The sequence below is a fragment of the Sarcophilus harrisii genome, chromosome 2, assembly GCF_902635505.1.
Source record: "Sarcophilus harrisii chromosome 2, mSarHar1.11, whole genome shotgun sequence".
NCBI classification, from domain to species: domain Eukaryota; kingdom Metazoa; phylum Chordata; class Mammalia; order Dasyuromorphia; family Dasyuridae; genus Sarcophilus; species Sarcophilus harrisii.
Genome location: NC_045427.1, coordinates 153,264,900 through 153,278,079, shown reverse-complemented (window position 1 = coordinate 153,278,079; position 13,180 = coordinate 153,264,900). Strand labels below are relative to the sequence as shown.

The 13,180-nt window shown below is 37.5% G+C and overlaps 1 protein-coding gene across 2 annotated transcripts in view; it reads right to left on the bottom strand.

The window, feature by feature from the left end:
* The window catches only part of RRBP1 (ribosome binding protein 1), a 118,179-nt gene that overhangs the window by 89,177 nt on the left and 15,822 nt on the right, over positions 1-13,180 (bottom strand). The window contains exons 1-2 of one of the 2 annotated variants that reach the window (XM_023494879.2): positions 9,936-10,084; positions 4,683-7,029 (exon numbers count right to left, since the gene is read on the bottom strand). In XM_023494879.2, the coding sequence (XP_023350647.2) occupies positions 4,683-7,008 (2,326 nt within the window). In that variant the 5' untranslated portion in view covers positions 7,009-7,029; positions 9,936-10,084. Of the gene's footprint in view, positions 1-4,682; positions 7,030-9,935; positions 10,085-13,180 lie in introns of those variants that run through there. The other variant, XM_031951073.1, reaches the window with a different exon arrangement.

The following is a 13,180-nucleotide window of genomic DNA, read 5'->3' as shown; positions in this document are numbered from 1 at the left end:
AAATGGAAAGTTTAGAAATAAACTGCTTGGCCAAATCATCAAGACAGAGGAGGGATGAGAATTTATTAGGTAGAGACATAGGAGAGAACTAAGGGATTGAAGTATTAAAGGCCATAATAAGGCTAAAAAGCAAAATTAGGAGTTGCTTAGAGAGAATGTGAAATGGGATGACAAAGATTATGATTAGAAAAAGGAATCTATGAGTTGATGAACTCTGAAATTCAAGAAATACTTTTAGGTGATGACAAGATCAAAGGTCTAGACCTCTCCTCTGTGATCTAAGTAGGGTGGAGGAATACGTCATGGGAAATAATTTAAGTTGAAGAGTTGTAAGGGTCGGCATTTGAGGCAGTATAGATATTTATGCTGAAGTCCTCTAGTATTAGGACAGGGGTAGGAAACAAGAGAAAGACTTAAGAGCCTGTGACTCAAGAAATCTAAAAAGAAGCTTGTTCGAGAGGGATGAGAGGACCTCAAGGACAAAATTCTGACAACAGAGACACAATAGATTCAGATGAGGAAAAAATGGGGGGAGGAGAGGGGGAGAAGAAGCAGACTCAAAAGATCAGTGTAGCTAAACAGAAACATTATATGTGTATACTGACAAATCTGAATTTTGAAAGGGCATATGTACAATGCATGGCATGATCCTAACAAGAATAGTGTTTGGAAGGCCAAAGCCCAATATGATCTAAAATGTGATAAAAGACAGACAACAACAGGGGAAGGGATGGCTATACTAAGGGGAAAAGGAAGATAGATTATTCACACCATCCACTTCCTCCACTCATATTCACAAACTCTTGAATGGAGTTGGATGTGCTGTATTGACTGGTTACATTTCAGGTTTTTCAACTTCAACTGGGCTCTCCCTGCAACAGATCAATTGTTTATTCCTCCCTAAAGGTTATTCTAAATTATATTCTTCACTCCCCATACCATCCACCTTTTTCCATTCTCTACAAAGGATTTCACTTCTTACTTTACTGAGAAAACCAAGGCCATTTGGTGTGAGCTCCATCTTCTCCCATTCTTACCTCAAAACTTTTGACATCAATATTCTACTCTCTCCTGTTCCCCAGTCTCTGACAGACGTAGCCTTTCTATATGCAAAGAAGGTTAAACCCTCTATATATGCCCTCAATACCAACTCCTCTCATGTCTTCAACCTCTCCTTCTCTATTGGTTTCTTCCTGGTGGCTTTAAACATACCCAAGTCTCCCCTATTGTGAAAAAGCCTTCAATTAGACCATATTATATCTCCAGTTCATTCTATCTCTCTCCTCCCTTTTCAGCCATACTTCTTCAAAAAGTTATCTAACCAACTTGATGCCTTCATTTCTGTCACACTCTTCAACCCTTTGCCATCATCCCTTTCTCTATGGTGACCAATGATCCCAATTGCTAAATCTGATGTTTTCTTGGACGTTATCCTTCCTTCCCTAATTGCTGAATTTAGCTTCCAGCCTCATCATTCAACTGAAAGTGCACTCTCCAAAGTTAACAAGTTATCTGCTGATTACCTTCTCTATAACAGATTCTCCTTCCCTCTCTCTTCCTTCTTATCTTTCCTTTCTAGAATTTTATGAAACTAATCTTTCCTGTTCTGGTTCCTACCTATCTGACCACTTCCTTTTAGTCTCTTTTGCTGGCTCATCATCCACTTCATGTCTCCTAATTCTGTTATCCAATATTTTATCCTAGATTCTTTGTTCTTTTTCTCCATTCCTTTTGATAGCTTTATCAATTCCTAGAAATTATCTCTATGCAGATGACTCCTAGCTCTACATTTCCAATTTCAGTCAATTCCTCTGAGTTTTTAGTTCTGTTACCAATTGCCTATTAGACAATTCAGTCAACTATCTGAAGGCATCTCAAATTGAAAATATCCAACATTGACCTTCTCTCTTCCCCTCCAAGCCCTCCAATCTTCTAAAATTTCCTATTTCTACTGAAAGCACCAACATCTTTCCAGTCAGAGGTTCATAATCTTGGCATTATCTTGACTTCTCACTAAATTTCTGACTCTCCCTTAGTATATGTATCAAAAAAACAAAAATCCAAATCTTGACATTTCTACCTTCATGATAACTCTTGCAACCAACTGTTTTCTTTCTACTCCCCCAATTGGCACCTCAGTTCAGGCCTTCACCAACTTTTTCTTAAATTATTTCAAAAGCCTCCTAATTGGTTGACCTCAAGTCTTCACTGTACGTCATCTATATATAATAACTATAGTGACTTTTTCATTAGTGCAGTTCTGATCATTATCAATCCCTTCAATTCTATTAATTCCAGTAACTCTACTGTCTAGGATAAAAGATAAACTCTTCTACTTAGTTTTTAAAGTCCTTTGTAATCTGGCCTCAACCTGTTTTTCCAATCTCCCCGGGTACAGTGATCTAATACAGTGATCTAATCAAACTGGTCTTCCCTTTGCTCCTCATGAATAAAACTCCATCTCTCAGTACTATAACCTTTGTATTGGCTATCTCTCAAGCCTGTAATGCATTCTCTCTATCTCAGAGTTCCTCTTTTCTTTTAAAATGCAGTTCAATTATTACCTTTTAGATGAGGCCCTTCCTGATCTTTATAACTGCTAGGACTCCCTCTAAGATTAATTTATATTGATCTATTTTGTTTTTATTTATTTTTATGTTGAAAAATACATACTATCTTCCCCATTAAATGTAAGCTATTTCATTTTTTGCTACTTGTAACTTGTAACTGGTAGGTACTATCACTAAAAAAAGTCCTTAATAATTGAGAGCTGACTGACTGATTGATTTCAGCAAGTTATTTATCTTATTACCTTTATGGACTAGAAAGAACAACTTGGATTAGATAATATCATTAGATGGCTTTAGAAAGAGCTGACTGAATGCCAAGCAAAACCAACAGAATGATTTATATAACTACAATAAAATAAAGTAACAGTTAAAGACATCAGAACTCTGATAAATGTAATGATTGTTCTTTACTTTAAAGAACTGACGAATCCTAGGCAGACAGGTGACAGACTAAATTGGCAAATATGTTTTTGCCAAATATAGCCAATGAGTTTATCTGTTTTGCTTAGCTTCATTTTAGAAGTTTCACTTTTTGGGGAGAGAGGGGAAGAGAAGAGAGAGACTTGAGAAGCATCAATAAAGTATGTTTGTTTTTTTAAGATAAGTTTAAGTTTTAAGTTGGCTGTATTCAAAGAGTATAGCATAGCACAGGAGACCTAGGAATCAAAAGATTTATGTTAGGGGACCAACTCTATCCTTTATTAACTCCATAAAAATAGGAAGACCAACTGTTCTCATTCTTAGTTTCCTGATCAATAAAACGAAAGACCTGGGCAAGATATTGTCTGAGATCGCTTCTAGCTCTAACATTATGTGATTCTATGCTTCTATGCCTATGATAACAAATGAAAAATTGTTAACCTGGAAGGAGTCTTGAATAGCAGAAGGCTTTGGAGTCCCCTGTCATTCATTTTTAAACTCAATGCAGAGCTTTACTCCAAATCATAATTTGGATGAAATCATCTATGACTTGTTCATCAAGTCTATATAGGATATGAAGCTGAGGTTAGTTAATACACTTACTAACAGAATTAAGATCCCAAAAGAAAATAGATATAAACTAAAGAAAAAAAGTTAGTCTTATAGAGGAAGGATATATATTGAAATGTGTGTCCCTAGATAATGAAAAAACTAAAAACTAATTATCCAAAGTACTGGTTGAAGAAACTGAAGATAATTAAGTCTGAAAAACAAGATTTGGCAGAAACAAAATAATTTATTATTAAATATCTGAAGGGGTGTCATGAAGAAGAAGTGTCAGACTAACCTTAGAAGAAAATATTGAACACTGGGCAGAAGCTATAGAGAGAAAAATATTGGCTAAATTTTGAGATATCCAAAAATCAATATGGGCTACCTAAATTCTGTCACTCCTGAAGTCTTCAAGCAGAAGATGGATTTGCCTATGAAACTAAATGGCGCTTACTCTTTGGTTAGGGGGTTAGGCTGACTTGAGGTCCTTTTTAACTCTGCAAATCTACAAATTTGATCCACAATGCAAATAGATCCAATAGTATAAATGACATGTAATGGTGTCTGCTATGATGCTGAAAACCTCAAAAGAGGAAGCTGTGAATAAATCAAGCAGGAACAAGTATCAGGTAAACTTAGCTGACAAAGAAGCCCTAAACCACACGCTGCTTTTCCAAACATTTCATACTCCTTATAAGAATTTCATTTCAAACAAAACACGGTTAAATAAACAAATGGCTGTCAAAATACTTTAAATAAAGTAGTTATGGAATCAACTTAAGAGAATTTGAAACAAGAATACCGTAGACATATCTCTATAAAAATACAACAAAAGAACAAATAGTCTTATTACTACTCTCCCCCCTCCCACCAAATTATTAGTTAAAAAACTTTACCAAATAAATCTGCACTTTCTCTTTAAAAACTTAAAAGTACTTCACCTCTCCAACCCCCAACAAGTAAATCTATAATCAAAAACCATTTGAAGGATTGTGTATTTTCAATACTAAAAGCAAGAAAACATAACGCCACTAATGCTCATCATTTGACTAGGGCTTTTATAAAAGCCAAAGTGAATGGAAAACCTAGAAGACACACTAGGACTATTAATCCAGTCTGATAAAGAAATCAGAGGCTTACTTGGCTCACTCTTTTTCTTGGAAGATTTCTTCTTTGATGGAACTTCATTCTTTGGCTCCTCATGGTTGACAATTACTTCTGCCTTTTTGCCATGGGCTAGACTGGTAGCAGGGGCACTGGTCTTTGTGCCAACAGGAGGAACAGCAACCACGGGGACCTCTTTGGGAGCAGCTTCAAGCACTGAGGACTTGGAGGAAAGGACATGTATGGAACTCACAACAGGGTTGGGTGCTGGCTCCACCTTTGCCACCTTCTTTTCCTTCTTCCTCTTTTCCTTAGGGGATGAAGCAGGCTGCCCTTGCAGGGGTGCAGGGGTACTTGCTACTACAGCTGCTACTGGTGCTACTGGCACTGCCTGCGTTGCTGCTGCTGCTGCTCGAGCTGCCTTTGATGCTGCCCGAGCCCCTGAGGCTGGTGCTGGTGGGATCCCTTGGCCTACTGGTGATGTTGGCACCACTGGTACTGCCTGGGCAGAAGCTGTTTTTGCTGCTACCTGTGCTGCTGCAGCTGCCCGAGCTGCCCTTGCTGCAGCCCGTCCTCCAGATGCCACTGGTGCTGCTGCTCCTTGCCCTACTGGTGAGGCTAGTACTAACTGCACTGCTACTTCTGCTGCTGCTGCCTGAGCTGCTGCTGCCGCTGCCGCCCGAGCTGCCTTTGCTGCCCGCTTCCCCAGTGGTGCTGGTACCTCTGCCTCTTGTCCCACTGGTGATGCTGGCACTACTGGCACTGCCTGAACTGCTGTCTCTACAGCAGCTACCGCTGCTGCCGCTGCCGCCGCTGCTGCTGCCCGAGCTGCCTTTGCTGCACGCTTTCCTAATGGTGCTGATACTACTCCTTGCTCTCCTGGTGACACTGGTATTGCCTGCACTGCTGCCTCTGCTGCTGCTCCTGCTGCCGCTGCTGCCCGAGCTGCCTTTGCTGCCCGCTTTCCCAATGGGGCTGGTGCCCCTTGCCCCACTGAAGATGCTGGCGCTACTGGTACTGCCTGAACGGCAGCTGCCTGGGCGGCTGCTGCCGCCTGGGCTGCTGCTGCCGCCTGGGCTGCTGCTGCCCGAGCTGCCTTTGCTGCTCGCTTCCCTAATGGTGTTGCTGTTGCCCCTTGTTCTACTGAAGAAGATGGGGCCACCGCCACAGCTACAGGTTTTCCTGGTGATACTGCTGCTCCTTTTGTTTGTGGTGGCACTGCTTTGGGTGGTTGTGCTGCTGCTCCTTTTGATGGTTGTGCTCCTTTGTTTGGTTGCACTGCTACTGCTCCTCCTTTTGTTGGCTGCACTGCTGCTCCTTTAGTGGACTGTGCTGCTGCTGCTGCTCCTTTAGTGGTTTGTGCTACTGCTGCTCCTCCTTTAGTTGGTTGTGCTGCTGCTGCTCCTCCTTTAGTTGATTGTGCTGCTGCTGCTCCTCCTTTAGTTGGTTGTGCTGCTGTTGCTCCTCCTTTAGTTGGTTGTGCTGCTGCTTCTTTATTAGGCTGTGCTGCTGCTGCCCCTTTTGTTTGCTGCACTGTTGTTCCTTTAGCTTGCTGTGCTGCTGCAGCTCCTCCTTTAGCTGGCTGTGCTGCTGCAGCTCCTCCTTTAGCTGACTGTGCTGCTGCAGCTCCTCCTTTAGCTGACTGTGCTGCTGCAGCTCCTCCTTTAGCTGACTGTGCTGCTGCTGTTCCTCCTTTAGCTGACTGTGCTGCTGCTGCTCCTTTGTTTGGTTGCACTGCTCCTGCTCCTTTGTTTGGTTGCACTGCTGCTGCTCCTCCTTTAGCTGGCTGTGCTGCTGCTGCTCCTTTTGTTGATGGTAGTATTGCTGCTGCTGCTCCTTTGTTTGGTTGTGCTGCTGCTGCGCCTTTATTTGGCTGTGCTGCTGCAGCTCCTTTTGTTGGAGATGATGCTCCTTTTGTTGATGGTGGTGGTGAGGGTGCTACTCCTTTGGTTGGTTGCCCCACTGTTGCTTTTGGTGGTGGTACTGCTGCTAGTGCCGCTTGAGATTTTGAAGACTTGACAGGTTCTAGCACAATAGGAGCCACCACCACACCTGTCTCAGGAATGGGGTCTTTGGAGATGACAGTTACATTGGGAAACAATTCTGGTTCAGGTATTTTCCCATTGGGTTTCTCTTCCTTTTTCTTTGCCCGTCCCTTCTTCTCCACAGGTTTCTCCTTCTTTTTCTTTTCCACTTTCTGATGGTGATTTTTTGCCATTTCTTTACGCTGATTGGCTAGGGCTTCTTCATAGGATGTCTCCTTCATGGAGAATGTAGATACCAAGAAGATTCCAATGGCTGAAATGACCATGAATCCACCAAACACCATAACTCCCAAGGTCTGGGGGTCATAGATATCCATCACGGCTTGACTTTCTTTAACCTGTCAAACACATACACACAAAAAAGCTTAATTCAGAGATGAGACGCAAAGTTCTAAACCCTCCCTCCCCTTAAGTTCTCACTAGTGCTAGCTTCAGACTAATTAAAAAAAAAATAAGTAAAGAAAGCAAACTCAGAACAATGTCTACATCATTTCTCTTTATAAAAAAAAAAATAAGAGTTGAATCCAAAACTTAGAAAATCCTTAAGGTACATTGGGAAGACATACTGAAAGCAAAAATGTTCAGCAGAATACCAACAACAGCATCTAATGGCCAAGAAAAGCTAAAATCCTAAATGTCACTATCTAGATTTACAGTGTAGACCCATGTAAACACATTTTCTGTACCTCCACACTTCCTGCAACTCAAAAATAGGTAACATACCACCTTTCCCTAAGGTGACAGAAAGTTTTTTCAATGGAACTGGGAAAAAAGTATTACCAAAATAGAGAGCCTCTTTCTGTTACAAGAAGCTACAACCAAATGTGTGATCTAAAAGAAATCATGTGCTATAAGAAATGACAAACAGGATAAAAAACTGGAAAGACTTGCATGAAGTGACGCAGAGTGAAGTGAGCAGAATCAGGAGTAGCACATTACACAAAGTAATGGCAATATTCTATGATGATCAACTGTGAGTGATTTAATGATTCTTAACAATATAATGATTAAAGACAATTCCAAAGAACTCATGAAGAAAAATGCTATCCACCTCCAGAAAAAGCATATAAATGCAGATTAATGCATACTATTTTTTTATTTCTTAATTTTTTTAAGTTCTTTTTTCTTTTGGTCTGCTTTCTCTTTCACAATGGACTAATATGGAAATACACTTTACATGTTCCAATATATATAACCTATATCAAATTGCCTTCCATCTTAGGGACGAATGGAGAAATTCTGGAATTCAAAATTTTTAAAAATTGTCTTTACATATAATTGGGAAAACATTATTTGATTATTTTGCAATTTGAAAAAAAATTTCAGTTACTCCCATGTCCCAAATTCCTAATATATAAAATGAGAATATGAATCACATAAACACTAAAGTTCTTTTCAGTAATAATATTCTGATTCCATCATTGTTAAAAGTCATCACAGTAGCAGTAGTAATAGTTGTAGTAAGAGTAGTAATACTAGATGGCAGTTACGCGGTACTCTTAAGATGGGCAAAGCATTTCAAATAATACCCCCAAACAAGATCTAAGTTAAATATTATCTGTTCCCTGAGGTAGCACGGAGGGCAGTTTCATTGGCAAGACATTAGTAAAACAATATCATCTCTTTAGCGCATAAACTTCCACCAATTACATATGAGCAATTATGCTGAACACTCACTCCGTGGTTTTATTCAGTATCTATCCAATTTTTCTTCAAATGACAAAATTTCATTATGGTGAGTACACTGTTATTACATTCCAGGGATGCAAAAAGTTAAGGCATAAAACAGAAACTGAGCCCGACTTTATAGTGAATTGTAAAATAAAAGAAAGGCTGAATCCAGTATGTCTCTACTGGATGTGGAAGATACCACAATTAAACTTTCTACATACCAAGATTCTGTATTTCTGTGCTACATTCTGATGAGCTGTGAGATGGCTGTAATAATGCCTATGCAATGGTCAATAGCTGGGAATTGGAATGACAGGTAACTGCGTAAGGAAGGACTCAACCATTTTCAATATGGAATCAAATACTTCCTTTCTAACTTCTGCTATGTGAATAAGAACTAAAACAGTACTTCACAAACATAATAAATTTGTTTTCGTCAGATCAACATATCACTATTTCTAAGGAATCTCAAGTACTTTTCCTATATGGACCATTATGTTATAAAATGCATGGATACATTGGCTCAAAAGAAAAATTATTTTTAAAATTCATTTCTAAGCAACAGATCTAATATCCAAACTTCAACACAAAAGAATTGTCAAAATAAAAGTGATTTGGGGACCAGTGATTTTCAGAAGCTTTTAAATGTATCAATACTATATTATTTTTAGTACACCAAAACAGTCTTATGTTTTTACAAAATAAAACAAAACAAAATCCAATTGCATTGTACATTATAAAAGCACTACTTTTCTACTAATCTCTAATAAAACAGAAGAGAAGAAGGGCTGACCAAGTTATCTCAAAGCCTTTGGAATACATGTTTTCAACACATGCTTTCTAAGTCTGCTGAAGCTGCAGATATGCTTTTCTCTATATATACTGTAACCTATCAGTCTAATCCAATCCTTCATTCCCAATTATAACAACTGCAAATGCATTCTGAAGAGAGAAAAAGCAGTCAGCATTTATGTTTCCAAATGATTTTGGAACTCTGTCCATGATGCCACTGACAACATGATTCCTATCAAGAGTTCCCTAGATAATAGTGATGAAACAAGATTATCTTAAATTGGTCTTTCTAGAAATAAAGCATTCAAGTCAGAAACCAGAAAATCAAACTAGTGGATTGCTCATCCTGAGAATAAACGAATAGGAGAGTGGAAAATTCTATGGGGAAGGTGGTTTTGACCTTCCTACTGGTCTGTTTTTAAGGGCTGTCATATGACATTCTTTAAGAGAAACTTAAGAAATTTTTAAGAAGGAACTCTCAAAGTACCTTTATTTTCAGCTATTAAAAAGAAAATAAAAAATCCATTAACTTATCAGAGTGTGATAGAAATGAGAATCCCCCTTAAATTTAAAAGTACTCCAAAGTCTTTCCCTTTGTTTTATCCAAAAGATAATAGAATCACAGAGTTAGAAAGTATCCTTACAAGTCATAATACCATGAATCTAAGATAATAATAATAATATTGTTAATACTTTACATGCATTATCTCATGAGCTATCAATGATTAAGCCATTAGAAATTAATTTTTTCCTAATAAGCTTTAGTGGTACACTCACATACCCACAAAGAAGTTCCAAGAAAGTTAAGGCACCAGGACTTAAGAGTTCCACAGGTCCAAAAGTCGGAAAGATCAGGGCTCTTAGAGGCTATTTAGTGCAAACCCCTCATTTTCCTGAGGTGGAGAAACTGAAGCCCAGGGAGTTGCAATCCTAGATATAGAGAAAGAGTTTTGAGACTAATGAGTCCAATCCTAACAGATAAGAAAAAATGATGTTCCAGGAGAGCAAGTGGCTTCTCCATAATCATATAGCTATTAAAAAGCTAAGATGGAATTTTAATATAGATTCTCTGTCTTGAGAACTGGTACTCTTTTCAGCGAACACATTGAGTCTATCGTAGAACACTATAGAGTTCTGTTTATTTTCCCAACTTAAAACACATAAACCTTTTGCAACAAAGCAAAGCTTGGAAAATTTGCTTTTAATTTTATTCCATTTTAATATAAACAAAAGCTACTATAAAGATACTTAGGAGGGATATCCCTTCTATTCTGATACATGCTGGCAGTGGGACCCTGGTAAGTCCATGTCCCTTAACCTCCAAATTTCACAGACAATTAAAAACATTAGTTCTTATTAAAATTTTTAAAGTTCTAAAGTAGAACTCTTAAATTGAAAGGTTTTCAGGAAACTCTCTACATAAATAAAATAGACACAGACTCTTCCCCGCTCTTCCCTCTAAAAAAAGAAGAGGATGCTAAGATACATTACCTGTGAGGAAGAAATTTAGAAAGGATTTTTTTTATGCAAGTTTATACTTCATAGCAACAGTTTATCCTACTTCAATCAACATGTAGAATTACATTAAATCTTTTTCCTACTATTCTTATCCCATACTTCCCAAGAAAACTTAAAGCCCTAGTCATAAGAAATAATCCACTGAACTAAGAGTATCATTTTTTTTTTAAATTATGAATGAAAAGCAGACTTTGCCACAATCTAAATGTCAAACAATTTGATGGATAGTTGGGCAATCTATAATATGTGGATATAAGTTGATGTAACATAATTAAGAACAACAAATAACAAACTATAATAAGTTTAAGAAATAAAGCAAAGTGAGGATACAAAAGACTATGTGACAAAGATTGTGCTTAGGGATATGACACAAGAAAAATTAGCCCTTATCCTCAGGGAGGGTTTTTCCTCTATGACTGGGATTCTCTCTTTTTTTTTTTCCAGGAATTATTTACTTTTTTATTTTTTCTTTTATAAAAATAGCCTTTTATTTTTCAAAATACATATAGTTTTCAACATTCACTCTTGTAAAACCTTGTATTCCAAATTTTTCTCCCTCCTTCCCAACCTCCCCTTCCCTAAACAACAAGTAATAAATCCAATATAGGTTCAACATGTGCCATTTTTCTAAACAAATATATTTCCACATTTATCATGCTGCACAAGAAAAATCAGATTAAAAGGGGGTTAAAAAAAACCAAGCAAGCAAGCAAACAACAACCAAAAAAGTGAAAATACTATGTTGTAATCCATATTCAGTCTCCATAGTACTTGCTCTCAATGTAGATAGCTCTATCTAACACGTCTATTAGAAATGGAATGGCTGAGATTTTTTACTTTTTCGGTGTCACAGTAGTGTGAAGAAGACGTTGGAACCCTTCTCAGAATAATGTTTTAAAATAGATATGGTATACAAAAGAAACCAATTGTATTTAACTGCTGGTTATGAAATTATTTTTAAATAACAAGTTAACAGACCTCAGGTTAAGAGGTCTGCTCTGTTTTCCTGTTGGTGATCTCATTAGTTCTCATGGGGCTCTACCCTATAGCCAGTCCCATTCATTCTCTTGATTTTTCAGTCCCATATCACCAAATGCCTTTTGGATGTCTCAAACTAAATGTCCCACAAGCATATGTAACTCAACATGAATAAAAAAGAACTCATTATCATTCCCTCCAAACCCCATCATGTTCCCATCTTTCAACTCTGGGGCCATCTTTTATTTTGGCTATTCTGCATGTGAGCTCTTTGAGGTAAGGGACTATGTTTCTTTCTTTCATAGTGCTTGGGACATACTAAGTGCTTAGTTAATACTTGCTGATTTTATTAATTAATTCATCTATGGACTGGACTAAATGGCTTATAAAATTCTGTATTGCTTGATAGCATTTCCTCTGAAATAAATAACCACTACGGAATATCAAGACATAAAGGCCATAGCAGGGATAAGTGGAAAAATTAAAGTGCTAAAAAAAATTTTATGAACCATTTAAGATCACAACTTAATAAACTGAGTTAATTAAATTCAAATTCAAACAAACATTTATAAAGTAATTATTAGGTTTAGCACTCTTTTGTCTCCCGCCCCACTTCTTCTTGTCCACCCCAACCTAGAGTTTGGGAAGATAAAGATGAAATACAAAGTTCCACCCAGCAGAAGCTTACTGGAATTCTGGGGTCTTCAACTGAAGTGAAATATTTAAAAAAAGATCTTTAACCCCTTCGTCCCAAAAAACCCAAGTTTCTGCTTTCGAAAGACAGGCAAAGCATAGTGCCATATATATAGAAGGAGTTATGTAAAGAGGGAGTACAAAGGCATCATGGGGTCAGCTCATCACTGGCTATTTTCTAACAGAACAAATTTGGGATACTCTAAGAAGTGACAGCTGGGATCAAAGAATATTTGGCCACAAGTTCCAACTGTTTCTTAGTCAGAGACTGATGCTACTAGAAAAATGTCATGAAAATAAAACAAAAAGGCCCTTTGTTAAAATCCACTAATAGTTGTTGGGTCGTGGGAGAACAGACAGACTAAGGATACAGATATCTCCAAAGTCATAATCTGTGACTTTTCCTAAAGAGAAATAAAGAGAAAAAAAAAATTACTAAAAATGCCTAAAATAGCTCCTTTTTTAAAATTTAAAAATAAAAATTGAAATTCAATAAATCTTCTTACATTAAAGGAACAATTCTATTTTCCATTTTAAACAAGTATTAAAACACTACAAATAAGAGATGCTCTATTATGAGTCCATAATTACATTTCCTAGATCGTTTTAGATTCAGAGAGATATAATATCAACAGAAATTATTTATGTCTCAATACTTCAAATAACTAAAACCTTTCAATAGTAACAATTTTACAGGTTCAAACTTGAAAACCTCAGGCTACACTTCCCTCTCTCCTTACTTTTCAAATTTCATCACTGCTAAATATCATTCATTCTACCATTGCTATATTTCTCAACTATATTCCTTTCTCTTCATTTGAACATTAAAAACAAGGT